The sequence below is a fragment of the Lepisma saccharinum genome, chromosome 1 (assembly GCF_977018435.1).
Source record: "Lepisma saccharinum chromosome 1, izLepSacc3.1, whole genome shotgun sequence".
In the NCBI taxonomy this organism is placed as follows: domain Eukaryota; kingdom Metazoa; phylum Arthropoda; class Insecta; order Zygentoma; family Lepismatidae; genus Lepisma; species Lepisma saccharinum.
Window position 1 is genome coordinate 1,297,822 of NC_139229.1, and position 26,502 is coordinate 1,324,323.

At 35.5% G+C, this 26,502-nt stretch overlaps 2 protein-coding genes across 8 annotated transcripts in view; one reads left to right on the forward strand and one right to left on the reverse strand.

The window, feature by feature from the left end:
* Window positions 1–18,661, forward strand: part of LOC145992070 (coronin-2B-like) — a 165,045-nt gene extending 146,384 nt beyond the window's left edge. For 3 of the 4 annotated variants that reach the window (XM_083128278.1, XM_083128256.1, XM_083128267.1), the window contains 4 exons: window positions 5,745–5,942; window positions 8,713–8,817; window positions 12,403–12,525; window positions 12,919–18,661. In XM_083128278.1, the coding sequence (XP_082984404.1) occupies window positions 5,745–5,942; window positions 8,713–8,817; window positions 12,403–12,525; window positions 12,919–13,047 (555 nt within the window). In that variant the 3' untranslated portion in view covers window positions 13,048–18,661. The remainder of the gene's footprint in view (window positions 1–5,744; window positions 5,943–8,712; window positions 8,818–12,402; window positions 12,526–12,918) is intronic. The other variant, XM_083128287.1, reaches the window with a different exon arrangement.
* A 4,945-nt stretch (window positions 18,662–23,606) lies between these two features.
* Window positions 23,607–26,502, reverse strand: part of rdx (BTB/POZ and MATH domain-containing protein rdx) — a 254,487-nt gene continuing 251,591 nt past the window's right edge. For all 4 annotated transcript variants that reach the window (XM_083128308.1, XM_083128299.1, XM_083128326.1 and 1 more), the window contains one exon: window positions 23,607–25,464. In XM_083128308.1, the coding sequence (XP_082984434.1) occupies window positions 25,320–25,464 (145 nt within the window). In that variant the 3' untranslated portion in view covers window positions 23,607–25,319. The remainder of the gene's footprint in view (window positions 25,465–26,502) is intronic.

Sequence of the window (26,502 nt, forward strand, 5' to 3'; positions counted from 1 at the left end):
TACGCCATCTCTTGTCCAGGCGCACGAATTAATTCCTAGACCAAATAATAATGGATTTATTATTAGTATTACTATACTACTATGGCTTTCTCTCTTTTCCAACTCTTTTTTTAGATCATTTTGCACCCATGGCTAACTCCCGCCACCCCTAGCTACAGCTCTAAACTTGACGAAAACGAGAAAGCAAGCAAGAAAATTTTACAATATGAATTTTCATTTGCATAAAATTTGAAATCGAAGGGGTAATTGCTCCTCTGTGCCCCCTGCAGGTGCCCTTGGCAGTCAATGTTTGTCCCCCCTTCCTACCCTAGAATTGACTTCTGTCGAAGGTGGGGGGGGGCAATGACCCCCCACCCCCTGCCCCCTGTGGTTGCGTCACTGTATAATACAGACATGTTTAAGCAATGTATGTTTACTTTAGATACTTTAGGCTCACTGCCATTGTTCGTCAACCTTATTCCGCACAGTTTCTCTGCTCCACTAACCTTGTATTAATGCGAATACCACGCTCCCCTCCATCCAAACCGATTCTAAAGGCATAAGAGGTGGTGTTTTATTTCAACCCATCACCCACAGGTAGGTAGAAAAACTAACCAAAACTAGAAATCAATAAGAAGTCAATCAAACGATACGATCCCCCCATTTTTGTGTGAAGATATACAAAATTGGTATAAAAATTTGTCCCCCCAAAAAATTACCATGACGCAGGCGCATCATGAAACCCCCCTGTGGGCACCCCTGCATTGGTTACACCCGAGCCCTAGTTCAAATGGTTCAGCTCAACCATTGCTTACTTTTACTTATTTAATCATGTCTTTAGACCTCAGCTGAAGGCTGTCCCAGTAAGGCCTTGTTGCCTGTTTCAGTAATTTTCTTATGACAAATATCAATCATATATAAATAATGAAATGATCAGCACATTTATTATTTAGGCAGGCTTCCTACCGACTGGGAATATCTGGAAAACTAGACACGTTTCTTTTTCCAGGATTGGAAACCAAAACTTTTTTTTACATATTTTTCTCCCATTTTTTTTTTTTTTTTTGGAGAATGCCACATAAAAATGTTTTTATTCTGTGTATCTTTTCAACAATGTTAAATAACCTTGGTAAGTTTGATTCATTTGCAAATTTGAAGACATAATCCTTATTTAATAGCAAGTTACATCATAATGAGAGTGGTCTGCAAAGATATTTAAAAGTACCTGAAAAGTGTGTGAAATTGGTTTTACAAAATGTGCAGGAATGCTGATAGGATAAGAAGCATGATGATAAATAATGCTATTTTGCCCAATAATCTAATTTTACAAGATGTTTTCATTTTCCATACATGTACTTCCTGTGGAAATCTCCACTGTTTAGAACAGACAGTCGTGTTACACAAGTATATATTGCTAAGTATATGTATTTATTTATCAGATCTTATCTTTTGCTATCTTTTGCACTATATTATTTTATTGTACTTTGGTAGTTTCTCTTCTTTCCCTGTTAGTAATTGTTTGTGTGTTTGTTGTCTCGTGAAGTTTGAAGTTACGTTTTTATTCAATTGATCCTTTACATAAAATCTTTCAACAGAAAGATGTGACCCTGAGAATGTGACTTCATGAAAGTTCTAAATTTGTGGTAAGTGTTGTATCAAAGATTGACTCCTCCCAAAAATCGGAAGTTGTGGAAATTGCTCTCACCAGTTTAATACAATTACAGTATTTAATTATGTACAAATTTGTTTTCTGAAACAATATTAAATTATGTAAGAGAAAACAGTGTAAAGCACAACTTGTAACTACAGTGTCTAGACATCATTCTGAGAGTCGTAGCTTAAAACGACCAAGTGTTCCTTTAACCTTTAGGAGCCCAAGGCCATTTTCACATTTAACCCCCTTGCTGCCAGAGCCAGTTTTGAGCAAAATGCAGTGTTTCAATGAAATGAGTGTATATCAGAGGCTAATTGCCCGAGAGAGATGAATGATATACCGTTGTACGCGGAATGAACCGGAGATTCAGACTATATAAAATTTATGCACATTCGGCGTATATGTGGCGGGTGAAGGAGGGGAAAACCCCCAAAATTCCAAAATTTCAGGAAAAAATGGGGATTCCCCCCCTCTCCCAAGGAAAAAGTACATGACAGTGTCGACATGCACATGGAAATTATCACTGGCGTGTAAGGAACACAAAAATATTTGCATTATTGTCGTATGACCCAATGTAATAACGTGAGTTGTACCCCCAAAAGGAATGGCCAGCATGCCACTGATTCAAGCTTCAAAATGCAGCATTACCTTAAAATGACTGTAGCTCAGAGGCTAATTGCCCTAGAGAGATGAATGATATACCATTGTACGCGGAATGAATCACAGATTCAGACGATATAAAATCTATGCACATGGATGGGAAACATTCCTTTTGACCTCGGGTACCGATAAACAAACTTACTTCGAATGCAGTTTCCAGGGGTGAGGGAAATGCATTGCTTTAGAACAACAAAGCCGGCCTTCCTTTGTCGGCAAAATTTTTCCCTTGAAAAAAGATGCAAAAAAGAAGTCTCCTTTTTCCTGCCATTTTCATGAAAAAAAAACTTGCAACAGTCATTTCTGTTAAATACGTGTGTTAACAACAATATAAAAAAAGAAAATCTGAATTCTAGCCAAAAATAGTGAAGTTATAACGTAAAAACTACGACCTTGACAAAGAGTCTCGATCGAGACGATCGGGCACCTAATGGTTAATTATCTGTAGATCCCTGCCTCTCTGTGTGCTCTCAGCTTCCGAGTGCAATAATAGTTATTCTGTGATTGCTACATTGACCAATGAAATGAGTTAGGTGGAGTGCATTTTCACTAAACTACAGTTCCTACGATTGTAGTCATTCACCTTTCAGAACATATTATTTCATAAAAGTTATTTATGTTACATAACTTACGTATAAATATTGCATCCTTCTAAATCAAATACAAAGCCCATATCGTTACGAGCTAAGGTAAGCCAACTACATAAACACAATCAATTTGAAATTGTGCTACTTAATTTACTGCTCTACCTCGGACTTGTCATCCGTTGTTTAACGGGTACTACTCTTCAATACAAAGACTAAGGTTTAATGCCCCTGTTTGAGTCTCCAGGGACCTGCCCTGGGATGGAACCTTAGCTTGTAACGTGGTTGACATGCCTGGCAGCTGTCACACTCTCGCGACTCAACGTGGATCCCTTGGCGGCCTCCTGGCGTTCTCCTTGCTTCTCCTCCTGAGGCAGATTCTGTGGCCCTTTTATAGTGCTCTCGGGAGTTGGGTAATTCTTGGGATAGGTTTTCCAGGTAATGATAAAATATATTTGAATAGTTTTTAAATTGGTCAGAGTTTGTAGGATTACTCTTGCTCAACATGTCACTGCTGGAATGGTTCCTAAGAATCCGTTCAGTGTATGTTTGTCATATGTGTACTGATGTAAGTGTGGTGGTGTTTGTATAATGTACGTTTGTTTGCATAAGTTCCAATGATGTTAATTGGTATTGTAGAGAACTATTGTGAACCAGTGATTAGGGGACATTATTACGTGTTAAATTAAATATTTAATCTGAAGAAGATATTGTGTGAAGCCGTGACACATTTTCTAGTTTCAAAATAAAAATACTGCTATATGTATGTAATTTTGTGTCTGTGTATTTTATAGTTGGTCGTAAACTGTTATTGGTTATTGTCTTGTAGATGTGTTAGTTTTATGGTGTTGTGTTTACGATGTAATTCTGGAAAGAAGTACAGTGAAACCTCGATTTTACGTTTTTCAGGAGACCAAGATGAAAAAACTGAAAATGTGGGAAAATGTAAACACATTTTGCTACGTTGGGACCATCAACACTGAATGTATAATGTGGGAAAATGTAGAACTGAGGAACGTAAAATCTGGGTTCCACTGTAAACCGGAATCACAGAAAAAGAACTGTCAGTTGTAATGTCAAGCTACTTCTGGTTCTGGTGTGAATGTGTTTCTCCATTTATAGTATTTGGGTATTTATTTCTTGTACTATGATTGGAATTAAAGTTTAGGTAGTTGTTTGGAGGCAATCTCATATATTTTTCCTGCACTAACAGTATAGGATTGCTGGGCTCATGTATCTAGTCATTTGTTTTCTAGATACCTAGGATTTATTGGTTCTGGATTCAACTCCCAGTGGGTTTTAAACAATAGATCCAGCCCACGTGAACCTCTCAATTTAAAGTGAACTCAAAAAACTTCATTGTCCTTCAACAAAGTTAATTGTCTGTATTTAAAAGGGTTGACAAAACACTTATTCAATAGGATACTGTATCAGTCTCGTTCCATAAATGTCCTGTGTTCATTAACGTATTCAACAAGCAGGAGCAGATTGTTTTGAGCAAGGGATGAGCATGAAATTATCCCTGTTAAACTGGGGATGTTTTGTTCTGGGATTGGAATCACATGAGATCTATTTGTACCTCATGTTAATTTGCATACTAGTTAAGATACACAAGTGTACAGTGCTTACGTTCAACAAATATTACCAGTTTGAATTGTTCCATGTGCAAAAGGTGGATGTTTTATATGAAGAACTGTGCAAGTGGCTTACTCTGTTAGTCAAAGACTATATTTTCACATTTTCTAAAGAATTCAAATAAAATTCTGTAAGAGAAATATTTTTTGTCATGTCATTATCAGAAACTCCATTTTATTCTGTTAGCATACTATTTTGTAAAGTACTGCCAACCTGGAAATGTAGCCCAGAATTGTACCACCAGTACATCTCCTTATGTTGTGTTGTATGTGCTTCAACTATTAGATTGGTTTGCAAGAAGTATTTGGTAAGCACCTTGTGTGCGTGAAGTTATAATCTGAAAGTGTAAACTGGACTAATTGTACTCCTGATTCATCAGGGAGAAATGTACAGGGTGTTAAGAGAATTAACAAAAGACAGTTATCATGGTTTATTTGCATACAGTCCTTGCCAGTTTATTCTGGCCTTATTCCAACATTCATGTGGAGCTCGTCCCACAGATTCCAAAAAACGTTGCTTGCTTTTGGTCATCAAACTCTGATATTTGTCATCAATGTCATCTGATAGCGATATTTTGGTGTTCGCAGAAGTTAAAGTCAAATCGTATTTGTATGTTCCATGATAAATTACAATTATTATTTTCATCACAGATAATCCAATAGTAAAAATACATAACTGAAAGTCACCCATTAATAGATTTTACTTCTAATTTTTGCTCAATATTTGACATTTTTTTTGTGTAACAGGATGCTTTATTTGGTTATTCCTTCTCTAGTAACCAAAATACCAAATTACATTCTGCAGAACGATTCCATCCAGGTCTAAATTGAGGGCCTCACTGATGGCATAGTGGTATAGTGTTGTCGCCTTGTAATCATAGACTCCCAGGTTCAATACCCAGTTGTTCATATCCCACTTTAGTGTAGTGTGAGCACATGTGATTACGAAATTTGGATTATGAGGCAAAGAAGAATGGTGATTATTTATTCGTCCATTTAATCTTAAGTCTTGAGTTTTCACATAAATATAATTTTGCAATCAGATAGCAAGCAATAATCACAGTTGAATCTTTGTAAAAATAGATCTGTCACCCTGTATGTACCAAGATATTTTCCATTGTTATATAACAACATTAAAATTAACACCCTGTATAACATATTGTGGAGTAGGTATTCAACTAAGAGAACGACAGCTGCATTTGTATTGTAGATGTAACGTGTGCATTATTATTCCAGGAAATAGATACGACGTACGATAACTCGACGTACCATGACGAGTCAAATGCTCTCAACATGTTAATGCATGTAGAACCTATTAACATTGAGCAGAATCATGACACCCCAGTTCCTGACCAGGTGGAAAACTCGAAAAAAATTAACAAGATTATTGAATTTCTGGAACAGCAGTCTCGAGGTGGAGAGAATGACAATTTGGTAAATAAGAGAAGCCATTGAGCCATATTTGGGTAACGTGGGATATGGTTGTGGTCAGTAACAAGGGTGGAAATGGCGAGTTTTTTACACCAATAATACAAAGCTTGTATTTTGTTATGTATCCACCTTGGTGGGTTTGCTGTTTTGTACCATACACATTTGTAACAAGCTTAGTGTGGAAGTTAAGGTTGTAAGATTTGCACAGGTGCTTTTGCATTGCTGGTAAGTTTCATGTGCAGAATGCTTCAAAGTGAACATAAATTCCTAGAAAGACACGAACCATATTTATTAAATATGTGTAAAATATGTATGAAATAAAATGAGCTTTTAAAAAGGCTTTATAGCCAACAAAAGTTAATGAAGTAATGAAAAATTCAATTTGCCATTCTTAAAATTTACAAGAAATATGGAATGCTTTCTAGAAAGTAGAAGTTATTTATCTTTCTGGTGTAGCAGTGTCCTGCTGCAAAAGAATATCATCATCACATAAAAAGAACTCCTTTTCTTTCCCTGATCATTGTTCAGACAGCTTGTAAAGAAGCAACTCCTTTAACTAACTGCCAGCTGGAAAAATGTTAGTTTAAAAAAAGTGAAGGTAGGCACTCATCTAAAAAAATACACAAGAACAAAACAATATGGTACTTGGAAATTAAAAGAATATAGCCAGATTTAACTCGCGCAATTTACACGTGTGGAAATTCATGTGCATAATTAACACAATTGATCGGGAAGTTGTGCACACACAAATATATGGTAAAAACATATAAAAGAAAATTCTGGTAATTTCTTTTAAATCATTGGTAGAGGCATGCATATTTCGTTTTTGATGAGAACCTGAAATGTGAAATACCACATTAACTAACTAACTAACTAACTAACTCTCTAGCCTTCTTAAACCCGAAGGTTCATTGCTGCAGCAACACAGGCCTTCCATCTTTCCCTATCTTGAACAAGATCTATATACTCTTTTCCATCCCTACCGATTTCCCTTAGGTCCATCTCAACGTTGTCCCTCCATCTTCGTCTTGGCCTTCCTACAGGTCTCTTACCATCAGGTTTCCCAACAAGAATCCTGTAAACTCCTCTTTCCTCTCCCATTCGTGCCACATGGCCTGCCCACCTAAGTCTTCTTGATTTAATTATTCTAATAATATCTGGACATGAATACAAATTATGAAGTTCTAAATTATGTAACCTTCTCCACTCACCTGTCTCCTCATCCCTTTTAAAGTTAATTTTTCATGTTTCTCAAAGGTGTGAGGTGCATTTTCCTACCCTGTTTTGTCATGAAATAATGCGAAATGAACTGTGAAGTGTGAAATAAACACGAAATTTAGTTTATATAACAATGAGACACTTTCTGAAGTTTGAATTATCCTGCGAGTTATGCAATACATGGAAAATTGGTTAATTCTGCTGTAAATATTTGAGAAGCAAAAATTGACCCCTTTATACAGGAATAAACATTCTGATAAGGACATAAATGTGCTATTAGAAGGAATATGCTTATTTTGCATAGTAAATGCAGTTTTTAAATCAAATTTGGGGATATATTCACATTTTTAAAACCAAAAATGTCATCTTATATACCGCTTTTTCATTGCTATAACAGCAAAATTTTATTTTATTTACCACTTTTGAACCAGAGATTGACTTTGTTTTTGCACCGAAATTTGTGTTTTTTATTTACCAAAAATATGTGCCTCTAATCATTGGGCTATTATATAACCTCCCCCACCCAGGACTAAAATTTGTAACCAGGAGCATTTTCCCCATCCCCTCATGTAGGGGAAGAGAAAGCGAAAGATTTTTTGCCTAATTTGCACACTGATCTAAACAACTGTAGAAAAAATTACTATTTCATGTAAGAATAGTATAATATTCGAAGCATTCTGCACTGTTCAAATAATGTACATAATGTATGAATAAAGATAAGGTTATTGTTTTTTTATAACACAAATGGATGATACATGGTTTGAGCGTGAATGTTTCATTAGTTGGTATATTTAATCCAGGATACAAGTAACAAGAATATATAAAGGAACTAGATTTAATGGCGTCATACTTGTGCCAGAAAAAAACAATTAAAGTAGTAGTATGGTTATATTTCGTATTGACTTATTTTGTTATTGTCTGTCAAGGTTCAGCTGGACCTTAAAAGATACCAGGGAAACTGTTATGGAATCCCAAAATCTGAAAAATTTCATATGCTTAGAATTTCTTCTAGAATATTCACATGCATTTTCATGTGGTTTGCTTCTGCTGTTGCTTATATTGGTCTCGGGCTACGTAAGCATGTGCAACTATTGACAATATGTAGACAACAGCAGAAGTGGATTATTTGCAGAATCATCAAAAGGGCAGTTTAACCAAAGTTCCATTTGCATTAGCCATTAAGTTTCCTTTAATATTCCATTTGCTTGTGATGTTGTAGCAGCTGGTTAAACATGTAAATAATGTTTTAGCCTTCTATATTCTTTCCTTTTACATAGCATTTCTTCTTTTCTGATTTTTGTATGAATTTGCACCCGGTTTCCCTGAAAATTGTGAAGGTAATATATTTATAAAAAAATATGGGTTTTTACTGCATATTTCATTGTAGGTAGATATTCGGTGTTGGTTTTGGTGAGGGTAAATAGCATGAGTACGTTCTTTTAGGGTTAACAGAATAATGAAAGTTGGCAAGTGAAAACAAGGCTGTTGCCAAGTGTTTTTTCACAGAGCAAGATTTTAATGTATAGAAATGGTGACGTGTGTTGGATAATTCCAGATGAGGAGCATAACACAGTCCGAGAAGAGCCAGAAAACAAGCTCGAATCAGAGCACCAAGTTCCACCAGATCCAGCAGATGTGGGGAAACATTTCCAGCAACCAGGCAAGTAAAGCTTTTTACTTAAGGTGAAAGTTACGGCTAATGAAATGGTAGTTTCAACTGTTTTGCCTGTAAATGAAATCTTTAACCTGTCCTCTTTCCGTTTGTGTAATTCTATACCACAGGAAGTTTGATATTCCCCCAGGGGGGGGGGGGAGGTGTAGTTTAGGTCATCACATCTGGCTGGCCACAATCTGTTCCTTCCACCCTTCAATAGTAAGCATGTGTCTATTTACCCCATAAATGGGTATACACTAGGTGAATTCTTGTCACCAGTGATTGATTTATGAAATCTTAATGGTCTGCACAAGCACTGAGGCTATTGCATCCTTCTTGTAAATGGCAACACAAGAATATACTCGAATTACAAAATATCCATTGTTAACATGTAGAGTTTGAAAAAACTCCTTTCTTTCCCTCTCCCTTGGAGTAATGTGGGTAAAGGTTAAAAAAAAAGTACTCCCCTGTGCTTAACACCACGTCATGAAGACGTATAGGGGGTGTGAGGGTAACGCCCCACACTTTCTTGATCCGGACGTGAGTGGGGGTGATGTGATGTGACTGCCTTTACCCCCCAGGGTTTCCCCCAGGTACCCATGTCATTCGATGCTGGGTGGGCGCCGGGGCCGCTTCCAACGTTAGAAAAGTTCCCGGATTTGGCTTTTAGTATGGTAGTCAGATGCGTTACCGACTGAGCCACCACGGGGGTAGATCTTAACATGTTCACTGCTGGTGACGCATATTTGCGTCATATGTATTACTTTGTTCAAATGCTTGCCTATCAGCGGAACTGCACAGTTGGCTTTTTAACTCTTTCATGGTACATTGCTGAAGGATTGTTTGAAATATATATTAACTTGGTTTCTCATTTGTGTGTCTCTCTTAGCATTGTTGCATCAATCGGCATTATATAGGAAAACCTCGTTAATACAGACCCCAATAAGCCGGATTTCGCTTAATCCGGACAGGCAAAAGGCAAGAAAAAAAAAAGCAGAATGCAAGGTTTTAACTGTGGCTAGAAGTCGACAAGATAATTTCCCAAAGAAAAGGCAGTCAACCACTGATGAAATTCTGTTTCCCGCAGACTTTGTACTGTACTGTATAGTGTATTAGCTGATTACCTGGCATTGCTGGGATATTTATTTATCCCAAACTTGTATTAGGCAGAAAAATAATGAATTCTAACTATAGTGTAAAATGTAACTAATTTTAAATGTGATCGTGAATGTCACCAATTACCTTAGCGACTCCGAAAACTTTGGATTCGACACTAATGTAGGTCATTTGTGGCATTTTATTTTTCATCTCTCACCCCCCATGCTGATAGGTGATGAACTTGAAGTTGAACCACATTGGGAGTGTCACAAAAACTATGGATTCCATTCGCAACACAGCCTGAATGTTAGACAACCTGAGAAACACTATTGTTGTGCGGATTGCATAGTCACGGATGTCTGTTTGTGCGCAATTTAATATCTGTGGTTCTCGATTATTTCAACCCTTCCCACCCCACCCCTAGGGGTGCCAGGGGTGTCTTACCCCCACAGTATTTATTTCCAGGTTGCAAGTGATACATGTACCAAATTTGGTTGAGATCGCTCCAGGTGTTCGAGAGTTATTGCTGAACAAACACACACACACATCCATTTTTATATTTAGAAAGAGATTTAGGCCTATGCCCTTTAAATACACCATAATAAATCTGTTTTGTTGCTATAAACTGAGTTTTAATGCACTTTCTACTGTTCTTTTAGGTTATTTCAGTTAATCTGGACTTTCGTTAAACCGGGTCAACTTATCCTTCCCATTAGTCCTGATTAACGAGGTGTTACTGTAGTTCTTTTTATCATGCATCAAGGCATCGTTTGACAGCAAAGAAATTGTTTTTCTTTTTTTATTCTTGGTAACATTGTTAGTCTGAATCATTACAATTTATATTTCCTGTACGAATAGAGAAAAAACACTGCATTCTGTTGGTTAGAATGTCCAGGGGAGACAGGACTTTGCATTGAAACTTTTTTTTGCTCTTGACCACAAGTGAAGTCAATGTATGGGAACTTTTGAAATTTATCATTGGACTTCCACAAGCAAACCTACAAGTGTAACATTGTTCTTACAAGTGATTGTCATGTTACATTAATATCTAACAAAGTATTGCCAGCCTCCGTGGCAGAGTGGTTAGCACAGCACACTACGATGCTAGTATCAAATTAAATAATTAATATCAATATTAACATAGTTAAATATATACTCCCTCTGTCCCATAATTATTGTCCGGTATGCCAAAATGGTGACTTTTTATTTATGTTCTTTTGGATACTTGATCGGCCAATTTGTACTGATCCTTGAGTAATAACGTTGTGTGACACATTCCCGTGTTTCATTTACTTCTTCTGTATACACCAATGTCACAGTTTGAATATCGTACAATTATTATGGGACAACAAACAAAAGTGTACAGGACAATAATTATGGGACAGAGGGAGTATATAATAACCCTCCTATTTTATTATTTAATATAAAAATACCAACTAAGAGAGATAAAGAAAACTAGTCTATTACATGGTAATATAACAGTTTGTATTGAGGAACATGCAAAATAAAGAAAAGGAGAATATTGTGAAAATATCGCACTCTGTGCAAAAATAAAAATTATCTATGTCAATAAAACATGACACGTTTGCACATCATGCAGCACAGAGTAACAAAAATTCATACTATATTGCATGAGCGTCATTGTAAAATTTACATTAAAATTGCAAATTTACAATGTATTTTGTGTAAATCAATCCATTTTATACTACGAAAAGCAAAATTACTTAACCTTAATCGTCCCCTGACAGAAGCATGCCATTTTTTAGGTGGCAGCGAACGTGTTAAAAAAGGAGCTGTAACTCCTCGACAACCACTTTTTACTGATATATTATTCTTTTACATGTATTGGTGAGAACCAAAGAACTCTTGAACAACATAAAATGCACAGAGATCCAGGGGGTAATCCCCAATTTTCAAATTTCTCCAAAAATTACAAGATTCGAAAATGTTGCAAAATTTCAGGTTTTCAACATTAAAAAATTCTTATTCAGTGGTCTTTTATCATGCTTCCCTGCAAATTTGATCTGTCCAGCATCTGTAGGGCTGATGCTGAAAGCATAATTCCAGATTTTTTCCATAAGCTGGCAACACTGCTACTCTTATACATTATTATTATTTTCCCCACAAAGTATGAGCCTGTGAGCCCTGTCATTACAAAAAAAATATCATCTCTCAATGACAGTTAGTTCTCAAGCTAGGTTTTTTTTCTGGCACATTTGAGAAGTGAGTTCTTCAAAAGTTCCTGTCCGGAGAATGTTTACTGGTGTGTGAGACTTCTGTCTGATACAGGTTAATTAGTTCGACCAGTGGTAGTATTGTGCAATTACATTTAAGTTAACGTCACATAATGAATTTGAATTTTCAGTTTTAATGTTCAGTTACATTTCATGAACTGCTTTAAAAAATGAGCATTATGAACACAGATAATAATAATAATTAGTAAATTAACTGAGGATGGGAGATATATGTGTAATATTGCCTTGTCTTTTGTAGACAAACGGAATAAACAGCCCAATAGTAATCGACAACGACGCAGCAGCATACAAACAGTCTTCTTACACTTTTAGCGAAGAAAGGGAAGTGGAGATAATTGAAAGTCCAAGAAATGAATTTGAGGTGAGTACTTTCAGGGCTTCGTTGACTCCATTGCGTATGGATGAGGATAATTACCTTCATCAATAAATGGTTAAAAGTTACAAAGTCAATTTAGGAAACAAAGTACTATTATAGCATGACCCATAATCAACATGTCTCTATAATTGCCTTGGTATTTGTTTCAACTGTCTTAGGTGCCACCAAAAGCAGTGTTTGGAAGTAACTAGTTATTAGTAACACAGTTACAAGTAACTGTTACTTTTTGTAATACAGTTTAGCAATCCTGTTAATGTTATGAACAGTTACTTCACAACAAATTGTTAACTTGAAAATGTGTAATGTGGAGGAAGAGCTAAATTTGTCAATTCTGTTGCCACCGGCCCTTTTTAAATAAAACCTTATCTTGTTCTTTAGCTCCGGAAAGCATACAACAGACAGTGTGAGGAGATCAAGAGCATGAAGAACCAGCTCGTTACGAAGGATAAACGAATAAGAGAACTCGAAGAGAAGATACAAAAACTGTCCGCTACGAAATTCAAGTAATGAAGATTGGAAACAAATGCTTATTCCTTTTTTTTTTTGCCAAGCAGCACTTTGGAAGCGCAACCAAACAAGCTGCTATTCGTTATGCAAAATCAAAGATGTCGTGCAAGCGTGGTAGCTAGTGATCAAAAAGTAGCTTCAGATGGAGAGAGAAGCTCCAAGAATTATCTTCTGTCCTTTGCGTGTGTGTGTGAGGATGGCTTCTTTACGTAGGAAGTGTTCTTTTTCTTCTAAGTGGTCGCACGTAATGGAAATACCAGCAAAGAAACTAGCGTGTTTTTCTCTTGCATATAAACAATTGCCTTCACATGCATAATCGCAGGGTACGTGTATAGCAGTGCAGCTTTTTGAAGATGGGTGTTGTTAAAGAGTGTAGTTTTCTCTTTTTTAAGAAAAAAAAAAGATTTTATTTTGAGCAGTTGCTGAAGACTATTTTGTGTGCATATGTTGTTTAAAGACTGAAGTTTTTTTTTGTTTGTTTTGTACATGTGAACATATAATCATAGCTGTACGTGTGTGTGTGTATGTGTGAGAGAGAATGTAAACAAAGCACATTATATTGGTCTGTACTTACAGTAAAGTGGTTGGTAGATCATATGTGCAAGTACAAGGGACATTCACACAGGGTCAACTCGCGATTGGTGTTTCAAAGGGACAGTTTTGTACTGTGATTGCAGATAAGATGTGAATGAGAAAAATTCCATTCCCCACAATTTATGCTTTGTACATTTTTTCTTATTTCAATGCAGCTATAAGTAGAGTTAAATACTATAGTTTATGTTGTATATCATACAAGTGTGCATATGTTCAGCACTAACTCCCTTTTCTGTTACTTGACTACAGTGAATTTATGTAGTTGTCTGTAGATGGGTTTGCAGATGCTTTATGTTATTTTGAAATTACCCATGAACATTTAGCAGTGTTGATAAACTCTGGTAATTGAAATGAAATGAAATTAGCTGTATGTTATCGTTATGAAAAAATGGCAACTGTGAGACGTTTTTGATAGATTCATTATAATATGTTACTATTTTACTGGAAAGATGACCTGTATAATATGTTTTTCACTTTATTTCATCATCTTATTCCTGAAGACGTTTAACTATGATCGTGTGAATTTTTTAACTTGTTTTGGGGGGAAATATTTTCTCCAGATTGTACCACACATTGTTTATTATTTTGTAGCATAGTTTTTTCTTCATGGTGTTCATTACATCATAGTGGTCAGTTTATTAGATAGATGCTATTAAAGGTTTTTAGGAATGTGCGTGAGGTTTGGGAAAACATATTGTTGTCTGGATATTTGCACACTGTTTGGTGATGCTAGATTTGTGGAAAGAGGCTCGCTGCAAATTTTCGCCATTTTTCTCGATTTGCAGCCAATCGTTTGGTATTCTACAGTGGGAATAATTGAAGTCCTCTCCAGTTTGTAGATAAATCATTCACCTGATGAAAAGTCGCAGCTCCCTTGGTTTGAGAGTTGATGTGATGGCAAGAGATATGATTAACACGACAGTAGGAATTCAATATGTTAAAAAAAAAAAACGAGTTATTCATAAGTAGAACTTCCGTTACATGTGACTCCATCACATAATGCTCGATTCCCTGGTGCAGTGAAGTTTTTATGTAACGCCATTAACCCTTAAACAGAGCACGTTTCCCAGTGAACCTGCGAACTACGGACATGTTTCAGCGGAAAATTTAAACTTCCGCATGCTTTTTAATGAAATTTTATATCTCTGGAGCTAAGAACACTAGTGTTACAAATTATACTTAGTTTTGTTCGGTACACATTTCGCTATAAGCCTGGGATAGAAAAGACAAATTTTCCGTAATTGGTCATAAGATGAAAAGAAAACTATTTTTTCATGAAATTTGAAATTCATGAAACCCCTATGCAGGCAACGCGAGGACGTGAAGGTACAAAATAGTATCTGCATATTGCCTGATACCGTATCAGGCATGCATATTTCGTTTTTAACAAAATCACGAAATATGAAATAACACAATGTAATGTTAATTTTTCATGATTCTGAAAGGTGAGAGGTGCATTTTCCTACCCTGTTTTGTCACGAAATGATGCGAAATGGACTGCAAAATGCGAAATAGACTCTTAAACACGAAATTTACTATTTATATACCGACGCGACACTTTCTGAAGTCTGAAGTATCCTGTGAGTTATGCAATTCACGGAAAATTGATTAATTCTGCTGTAAATATTTGAGAAGCAAAAATGGACCCCTTTATACAGGAATAAACTTAATATTCTGGTAATAATTTAATGTGCCTTTAGAAGGGATATGTTTATTTTGTGTAGTAAGTGCAGTTTTTAAATTAAATTTGGGATTATATTCACATTTTTAAAACCAAAATGTATATTTATATACTGGTTTTTCACCGCTATAACACCGAAATTTTGCTTTTTTATTTACCAAAAATATGTGCCTCTACTGATACGGTATCAATTACCGTGGAAAAAAACAAAACTCTTTTTTGCTTTCACTTGGTTAAAGTGTGTTTCCAAACACCAGAATTGAGAAAAGAGCGATGTTGTCAAAATTAGTGGAAAAAAGACAAAACAATAAAATGCCCATAATTTTCAGGACATCCCCCCATGCTTCTCCCAAATATAACAAGAATGAAATTAAACTTTACTAATTGCTAATTACAAACCTCAAGACTCGTGCAGAACTTAAAATGTGTATCTCCGACCATTATCCGAGTCACAGTATGTCCTAAAAGTCACATACTACGAGAAAAAGCTCCTTGTTCCATTATGGAACAAGCTGTAGTTTAAGGGTTAATAAATTGCCATGATTTTAATAAACTGTCAACTATGCATAATCGTGGAATATATTTTGCAAATATCCAGATTTGTCATGTGAATATGTTCAGGTATTGTGAATGCAATGAATTAGTAGCTTACTGTATTTCTTGTTATGAAAAACATAACATCATCATTGAGAAGTTTTCAATGGATTTGTTAGTATTATTTGTTATTTTTTTATTGGTAAAATATTGATCTCGATGAATCCCATTTCAAAAGTCAAGTTGATTGTAAGATGAGACACAGAAGAGCGTATCCAATGCTTTCATTATTGTTTTTGCCTCGAGATTGATAGGTACTTTGCATTAAACATGGACAGGAATTTTAGCTTTTTAGCAGCAAGGTGCTACGAAATAAATTCCAAACTCTGATGTTACTGTTGTTATTTCAAGAGAAGACCTGCATTTTTTCTTTTAGTTGCAAAGGTATAATAAGTTATAAATAATGTCAGTGCTTCAGCTTGCTTGAGTTTAAAATTGCTGAAACTCAGGATGTTGTAATTGCAAGATACACCTGTAAATTTCATATCTTCTTCTAGTGCATAATTGTTTGTTTGGTTCTTTTAAGTCCATTTTATGCACAGAAAGGCTATTCGGGACTGGACCTACAGTTTAAAGTGGGATCCGAACCACTTGTGCCTCCACTGCACCATCGGGGAGGCTCTAGTGCACAATTAACTTCTTTAAAAATTACAGAATGAAGAAATGTGTAGGTAAATGAAATAGCAAACTTTTTATTGTGAAACTTGTTTACAATATAATATTAATTTTCAAACTTTCATAACTATTGATACTTGGCAACAATTTTAAATTAATGAAATAAATCTGAATTGACACAATGAGAAAGGGGTAACAAATAGAAAATGATAAAAGAAAGAAAAAATTGGTAAGTAAAAGAAAATATATCACCATGAACTTGGTGCTGAGGCTGAATTGCATATCTACCTCCTGGATTGCACCCGGGTACTTATTTGGCAAGAGCTGAGTGGGCCTGAGAGCCACTTGCAAAGAATAATTCTTGTGACTCAAACACACGAGATCTCCAGCATTGCAGGCAGACACGTAGCCAGGTGGAGGGCTCTGGGGTACAAACATCTAATTTAAATAGTGTATGGTGGTAATTAATTTTACTTCCTTACCATATTAAACATTTTGTATAATAATCTGAATATACTGAGAAATTCATATTCAGAGCTTCTACCCCCCCACACTTTTTTGCCTTTAGATAGCAGCTGCTTCTCCCCCTGCAGGCCACTACAGGAAAAATGTGTAATGTAAACTACATGAGTGGCTAATTTTCATGAGTATTAATAATTTTGTAATATAGTATGGAGGTTTTATAAACACTTAATTTAGTCAAAATGAGAAGTAGAAATTACATACTGATGTTAGCACAAGTTTTTGGCAAACATTAAACAAATGGTTATTGAATTGTGAGTTTTGAAACAGCCATGCTGTCTTGTGTCAGTGATAATTGAACACTGGTAGCTAATTATCACCATATCCTTTAGGTTTTTTTTTCTTATATGTAATTGGCTGTGTGATGTGGATATTTGGAATCAAATTGAACAGTTCTGTGTTGCCAAATATTCTCCACGAGTTCCATTGTACAGATTCCAAGTGTGAGTAAACATTCTGAATTACACAATAGGACTAAAATGGAAAATCTCTTTTATGAGTTGGCATACTTTTTGCAGTCTTTATGAACAGTTGTTGAAATGGATATATTATTAACTTATTTGTCATTGTGCTGAATTTAATACTCTGTTTAATACATTACAAAAGATAAGTTGTTATTTGATCGAAACTAGCTGAATTGATCATTGAGTAATTAGAACTAATTGTGTCATGGTCCTATGTTAGTGTTGACATTGCTGAATTGCCTGCACACTGGTATAAATTTATGATGAAAGAGTTTGGAAGCTTTTAAAAACCATTACTTTAAAATCTGCTATACTTCTTTCAATTGTCTTGGGGGATAAACAATTTGGCACGAGTTTTTTTTTTCAGTCAGTGATAAAGCAACAACAAAATTAAATGTTCCAACATTTTTCATTCATAAGTTACAATATACTCCTACATTAACTTTTGTTAATGTCAAGGGTATTGTGTATCGCATAATGTGAACAAGGAATTATGCTTGTTAGGAAATTGACAATTTTTTGAAATTGTGATTGAAATAGGGGGGTATCATAATTGAGATTTTCATGCGAAAATGCCGTACTTTACATAGGTGTTATGTATATATTCTCACGTATTTTCTTTCATCAAACAAGATTTTAAGATTTGAATTATTAAAAAGCAGCTTGTGGAAACTGTATTATGAGCCAAACACATTTAAATACCTCAAAAATGTTTTAACTGCCAAATGCACAAATACGTGCTGTGACCTCATCTACTGTATGCAATGAATTTTTGTCTTCTGTGAAATTTTCAGTTAATGTTGTGTTGTATAACTTTTTTGTCCAAATACACAAACCTTTGACGTTTGTACACTCTGAGAAATTTACAAATAAAGTATTGTGATTGTTGCAGGTACCTGTAAAGTGATGTTTGTAAAATAATCTGTTAATTGTTGTTCTTTGTGTAGCATCTATGTTAATTGACATTTCAGAGCATTAATATGTTTTGGTTTAACTTCTTTACTTCACTCTGAATGAAGAAACAGTGGGAGTAGATATGAGTAACTATTAAATATGTAAAGAAGTAACAGTTTAATTTCACTGAAATTTAAAGTAAACAGAGGACAGAAAAAATTGGTTGATAAAGGTATTATTATGCAATGCATTTTCTTATTTTTAGTTAGTTAAATTCTGCACATGAAGTGCTTTATTTTCGTTAAGACAATACATATCCATGGACATGAATGAAAATGTATACAAAATCTGGAAAAGCTATTTCTCAAACATATTTGCAGATTATTCATTTGAGCACATACATACACAAAAATTATCAACAGGAAACTGAAGTTATATGATATTGCTCTGTTAAAGTCTACTCATTATTTTTTTTGTTGTGAATTCAGACTTCAATCAATAAGAAATTCGTATCTTACAGTTGTTTATTTCAACATAGATTTGATCTGTATCCTGATATGGTTTGCAAATATATCATGTTAGGAATATTTAAAATGGATTTCTTTTAACTATGAATAGAATGATTTAATCTATATTTAAATCTTGGTCTTCAATAAACTTGTATGCATTGTACTTACATTACATGATTGTTATGCAGGGTGTCATTTTAATGGTGCCCACGGACCACGGAAACGTATAGAGGACATCAAAACAAACAACTTTTCTCAGTAACATTTTTCTCGTTGGTGCATCGTTCAAAAAAGCCCGTTTTGCCACCTGAATGCTGGCAACCACACACAACATAAGATTGCATTTGTGACGTTATATCCCGTCGTGAAGCGATGCGTTCCAGGGTTGCCAGGAACACACATACTCTGTGAAAAATGACATAGCTACAGCCAACCACATTATGTACCATAACACAAAACGAGAAAACACATTCTGTAACCTAACAGGAAGTAAACAAACGATACGAAAAATAGTAAAAAGAAAATAGAATTCAAGTGAAAGTGGTCATATCGAATTTTGTTTCAGCTTACATGTCAAATATTTGCTAATCTAGTTACCAAGTTGGCATCTACAATTTAGTCTATCCACTTCGTCCTTCTGATACTAGTTGTCTGTGACACACTGAACAGATGACAAATAGAAATGAAATAAGTCAAAATTCCAAACGTAAGCAACAGGTAATATAATGTATTTTCAGAGCATTATGAGGCAAGTGTCAAAAATGATTGAAAATACAGGGATATAAGTAGTAGTAATACAAGCTCTATGCACTGGATACACATGTAATAGTTTGCAAATGTGATCGGGGCAGTATATTCGGTACGGATTCATCATTAGTGTTTTACTGTGGTTGTACTTGTTTCAGCCGTAATGTAACAACATGAACCTCGGATACTTCCGTTATCAGCACAAAAGTACCGCATGGCATCTGGACACAAACCTGTAGATATCAACTTTGCAACGAGATTTGCAAGTATTTGACATGTAGTTGGGCATAAACAGCTACGTATAAGCTGTAAGTCCAATAAAATTTATTATTGTTGATATTTTAGATGTAGGCTGAGACAAAATCGCATATCGTTGGTCCACTTCCCCCTTCCCCTGAGATGACTGCTAATCTTCTGGCTGGTAGGCTATGATGTTCGGTCTGCTGGACGCGTTTCTCGCTTCGTTTTACAGCTAATAATGTGGTTTGTAGTTTGTCATTTTTCACAAAATTTGTGTGTTCCTTGCAACCCTGTCGTGCGCTGTTTCGCCGCAGGATATGACGTCACAGATACGATCAAATGTTGTGTTGGGTTGCCAGCATCCAGGCAGCAAAACGGTCTTTTTTTTTTAATGGCTGTAGCGTCGAATCGACGCACCAACAAGAAAAATGTTACTGGGAAAAGTTGTTTGTTTTGATGTTCTCTATACGAATCTGTGGTCCGTGGGTGCCATTTAAATGACACCCTGTATATTGAAACAATTGAAATGGATAGAGCATGTACTTTACTTGGTCTAAAGGAAAACCTAATCAAGTTTAGTCACTACAGTTGAATGATAAACAGTGAGGTTATATTCATTATCCAGAGTAAAAAACTCAATATGGTGAAATATTCTGGTGTTCCCATGCTTCATTTTAAACTGTATGCACAAAATAGCAAAGAAAAACTTTTTTTTTGACATTTAAGCTTTTACATGTCACTTTATATGTTCACTCAACCTTTGTAAACTTGTTCTGTCACTCTCTTCTCGGTTTCACTTTTTCTCTATCCAAGTGGTGTTCTAAAAAGCTGGAACATCTATGCACTGGCGTACGCAGAGAGGCTGATGGGGCTACAGCCCCCTTCAAAATTTTAGAAAATCAACATTTTCAAATGAAAACGCAGCAGTAAAGAAACAGGGTCATTTTTGCGAGTGCCAAATGAAAACGCAGCAGTAAAGAAACAGGGTCATTTTTGCGAGTGCCAGCCTGCTATGATGCCAGGAGTGTCCGGTTTGAATCCCGACCTGGATGTTTTGTGACCATCCCTTCATCAATTTCATCGTACCATCGCTCATGACCATCTTCGCGATCCGCCAAAAGAGGCAGAAACGTGAAGTTAAACAAACCAAATCAATTATTTTTGAGTGTCAAGTTCTAAATATACAAAATAACTTATTGTGTACCCCCCTCCCCCTTTCCTAGGATGCAGCTGTGTGTTATCCACCTTGGCAATTGAAGACCCCACCTAGCCCCGAAAAAATCCTGCATATGCCAGTGTATCTATGGAACTACTAAGCATTTATTGTAGAAGTATCAATCATATTCACCCTTCCTGTATACACTAGATTTGGCTTTATTCTTTATTTGTCGGCTATGCAAAGAAATCTATATCTTGTATACAGTGATTTTATGCAAAGAAATGTATATCTTATATACAGTAATTTAATCAGCACAATTTTTGTATATGTATAAAATAGTTTCCAATCTCCAGCTGGTCTACCAATACTAAAGGGAGTAACAAGCATTGCTGTGTATATTGGAAGAGTATAGGATTTTTTTGTTATTTGCAAAACTGTGATCCCATATTTAGGGCTGTAAGTTTTTGTATAAAATGTTTCATGTGTTCATAATGGTAGCAGGGACTTCCTGCCAAAAATGAAAACAAATTTAATAACAATGACCAAAAGAATGGTTTCTCATCATTTTAGTGTTTATTTCATTTGTTGAATTCCATGCTTGGATGAATTAAGTTTTAGATATTCAGAGTACAGTTGTTAAGAAGGGCACTTTGAATTGTTTAAGGGGACTAAGAACACAGTTGCATTATTTCATGTTTATTAGATTGAACAAAATAAGACACAAATATTGCCATCAGCAAGTATGTAGTGTGCCAAAATATCTGTCATGTATAATTGCTAGTGTTACAAATATGGTTATGTGTTGAAAAAGTATATCAAGTTTGTCAAAGAGTGGATACTTAATTTACAGCTGTACGGCAGGTTGAATTTTGTGCATATTTTTGCATGTTCCCTGTGCTAGATGTGCAATCAATTAAAGAAAGCTTCGTAATCGTTCTTTTGTTTTAACCTTTATCGCTGTGAACAAAATCTGAAGCATGTAGTAATTGAGGACTAAAAGTGGAAAACGTTGTAAGTGCCAAAAGCGAAAGTGTTGGGAAATCACATCATTCAGCCCATAAGAACGTGCACACTAGTGACCTATTTACATGCCCTTTGAACTACTTAGAGGGCTCCCTGGAACATTTCACAGTTTAACGTGGAAAACTATTTGAATTATTTTAGCACTTGCAGAGTTTACCAATTTTAGTCTAAAATTATTCCAGTATCAGTATTTCATACCTAGTTACAAGTGATGATAGAATGTAACATTGTATTTCATTATTATTATTCTGTTTAGATCAATGAGTATTGAATTGTGGTAAAGCTGGGAATAATCTTTCTTTTGTTGAGGCAAACCGAGTGAAATCATGCGAAACGATTTCTGCTGGCAGGCAAAAGAGTGCAGTCACTAGATAGACAAGTGCTGATGCAGTTGCAAATTACCCCTTCCACTCCAAAAAGTTTTGACATCCCCTTCACAGTTTGTGTTGCCAACAAGGTGGAATAGATGTTTTAGTGATAATGATGCATTCCATAAAAATTATTCCACTCCCATGTAAATAACAAAATGAATCAGTAATTAAGATTTAAATGTTTGTGAATGCATGTAGTTTCCATAATTCACTGACAAAAATTATTAGCTTGTGTACCAGAGGCCACCAAAATTAATCGAACATTTACAAGTAAGTTTTATGGAAATAATTTAATCTTCTTAAACACACTTGGTTGCCCAGTCCTGATTAGCCTATCTGCATAAAGTGGACTTCAAAAGTCTCACCCGTAGCATACCCTAGTAGCATATTACTAGGGGCATGCATATTTCGTTTTTGACGAAAAAACGAAATTTGAAAAAACACATTGTAGTGTTAATTTTTAATGTTTTTGAAAGGTGCGAGATGCATTTTGTGACCATGTTTTGTCACGAAATAATGCGAAATGAACTGCAAAAAGCGAAATTAACTCTTAAACACGAAATTTAGGGTTTATTCACAGACGCGACACCTTCTAATGTCTGAATTATCCTGAGAGTTATGCAATTCCCGGAAAATTGATTAATTCTGCTGTTAATATTGGAGAAACAAAAATTGACTCCTTTACACAGAAATAAACTTAATACTCGGATAACTACATAAATGGGCTATTAGAAGTGAAATGTTAATTCTGTGGAATAAGTGTAGTTTTTAAATCAAATTTAGGATTATATTCACAATTTTAAAACCAAAATTTCATTTTATATAGCATTTTTTATGTGATTATTCACCACTATAACACCGATATTTTATTTTATTTACCGCTTTTGAACCCGAAATTGACTGTTTTTATACCGAAATTTTGCTCTTTTATTTACCAAAAATATGTGCCTCTACATATTACTAGTTTGAATAACAAGGCATCACGATCCTGATATAGTATTTATTCTGCATAGCCACTATTGGAAGAAATGGAGTTAATGCCTGCAAACAAATTGTGGTTTTTAATCCACAAACCACAATATCATCTTAAATAGAACATATTAAAATGAAGGGTAAATTTGAACACTTGCAAATAAACACCAAGAAGACTGTTAATGAAAATGTCATTTATTAATGAAGGTGCAATGAATTTTTTTATGAGAATCAAAATGAGTTTATGATTGCAGGACATTTTTCATTGTAATCACCACTTAGAACAGTTTCATTTTTTCAGTACATTCACAGAAAATATAGAAATTTGGTTCTTTGGGAAAACAAGGAGGGTTTAGGAGATGACGCTCATCAGTGTTTTTAATAATACATCACACCTTACTGAGGTAACACATATCTATAACTTGTACTTGTTCCAAATTTTCTAGAAAATTGCTTCTCACTCCTGTCCATCATCTAACAACCCACTTCAATATTTTTTTCATTTGCTCCTTTTTTTTCTTAAAATAAAATTGGATGTTTACAAGTGCAGTCCTATTGGCAAAATATCATCCAATTATTTTCTCTTCGAATTTGTATTCAAAAAATCAAACTAACACAATCCCCTCTATATGCCTGTCTTCAAACCATTGCTTCTTCTAGCTCTAACATAGGTGGGAGGTATTTAAAAAAATAAAATAAAAAGAAAAACACTTATCACAGAACACATATGGCGTGGGGGACAGGTCCTTACACATATATCCAGCAAATTACTTTGACAATAATTCTGTTACCATGCAATATTTACCACTAACAAAAAATACTGTATTTTTTTTAAAAAATAATCCCCGATCCATTAACACGAGGATGACAAAAATAAGGAAACAAAAGAAATAATATACATAAAGAAAACTAGAAATTTTACCAGAAAGAGTAAGTACAAACAGATTATTTTTACGAGCCAGATTTGCTTTCTTCTTATTAGTGAGAATACTGTAGGCAACATCTCATTCGACTTCCATGCTTACAGTAATTTATCCGCTTTTCCTCTTTCAATTACACAATGCTGTTGTCATGACATTTTAAAAATCTAGCATAAAGTTCCATTTCTGAGACTTAACAGGAAGAAAAAAATCAACTAAATTTCCACATGAAAGCTGTCACGATCGCGTTACAGGACTCTTATTGTGAACTGTCACAATGACAAAAACTCCTTTTCGAACAGTGGGCTACAAAGATAGTGGAGACGTACGACAGGAACATTTGCGTCGGAGCTGGAGATCAAACACCAAACACTGGGCAGTAATTTTCTTGGAAGGTGTGGGGTGGAAAGGGGAGAGAAAAAAATAACTTTTCCTTTCTTAAAAAAAGCGTGGAATAAATACTGCTGTCCTTTGTGCAGCCACCATGGAGACATGCAAGACTGTACGTCAGCAACTTGCCAGAACGACACACCTCGAGTTGCTTCTTCCTTTTAAAAAATGAGATACGATTTTCGTACACGCCTTTCGACGTACGATTTCTTCTGGTGGGAAAGCAAAGTTCAAAATGGCCACGATTCAGTCTTCTGACCATCGAAACTTTCACTGAAAACCAACGGAAGAAAAAAAAGACACCTCTCCTTGCATTGAACACTCGATTTAAACACATACACACACGTACACATGAAAAAAATCATATACATATGTGGTCTTTCCACTATAATATTTGAACACATTTTCACCACAAGATATTGCGGTATGAATTATTTGGTCGTAATCCTTTGCCTTGCACAAAGATTAATTTGTAATGTTTCCTCTCTTTTCTTTTGAACGTCCAAGAAATAGTTCCTCTAGAAGCTACAACATCCACTCATGATGTGTGTCCAGGTAGTCCTCCGTTGAGCTACTTTCAGCTCTGCTTCACACGCTTCCGAGGGGGGCCGATGGGGGGGATCTGTTGCGTCGCGAGGGCCCTGAAGGCTTCTGCTATGAGGTGGGGGTGAGAATGGATCATGGATTTCCATCCTGCTGTGTCCATCACATCGGTAGCATGTCTGGAATATAAAAGTTTTCAAATTATACATTTAATATACATCTATACACTCTGAAAACAACATTACTTACATACGTTTACAATTAAAAACAAGGATTAGATTCTTGTAGAGTGGTTAGCACATGCACTATGATGCCAGGGCTCTCAGGTTTAAATCTGGATAAAATTTTATCCACATTTCAGATATTCTGATATCCAAATTATCTGGATATCCAATGAGTGGTGCATTATCCGGACAGTTTTATAATATGTCCATTTTATGGGCTATCAACATATTCTATTTCAGTGTACGAATTTTCTACAAATCCTTCATGAAATCTGTACTATCCAGATATCCAGATTATCTGTTGCATCTGAAATGGATATCAGATAATTTGAAATCTGCCAGAAATGAACCAAGAATAAAGATCAACATTGAAGAGTTGAGGGTAGTAGAGTTTTTCAAATACCTAGGAAGCATAATTGAGAGAAGTGCAAGAATAGATGAGGAGGTAAATAGAAGAGGGCAAATGGGTGGTGGACTATATCAAAGTGTTCGAAGATTAATATGGAACAGGGATGTACCTATGAAATGCAAGAAGGTAATATATAACACATACTATGTGCCGATAATTACGTACGAAGCAGAGATTTGGACAATGACAGAGAGAGACAAAAGAAAGATGCAGGCAAAGGAAATGTAATTTTTAAGGAGTATATTGGAGAAGACTAGAAGGGATAGAATAAGGAATGAGGAGATCTGACAGACAGTGGGTGTGGGGAAGCTTCAGGACAGGATAGATCAGGCACAGATGAGATGGTTTAGACACATGAAGAGGATGGAGGCAGAAAGACTACCAGTAAAAGCTTACACGAGGGAGTGGCAATAAGGCCAAGGGGGAGACCAAGATGTCAGTGGAAAGAGAAGAGTGGTGGAAGACCAGGAAAAAATGGAGAGGCTTGACTTCTATGCCGACCCAGCCAGAGGCAGGAAACGGCAAAGGATGATGATATCCATTAAATGGATTTTGTGGTCATTCCTACTTTAAATCTTGGCCTC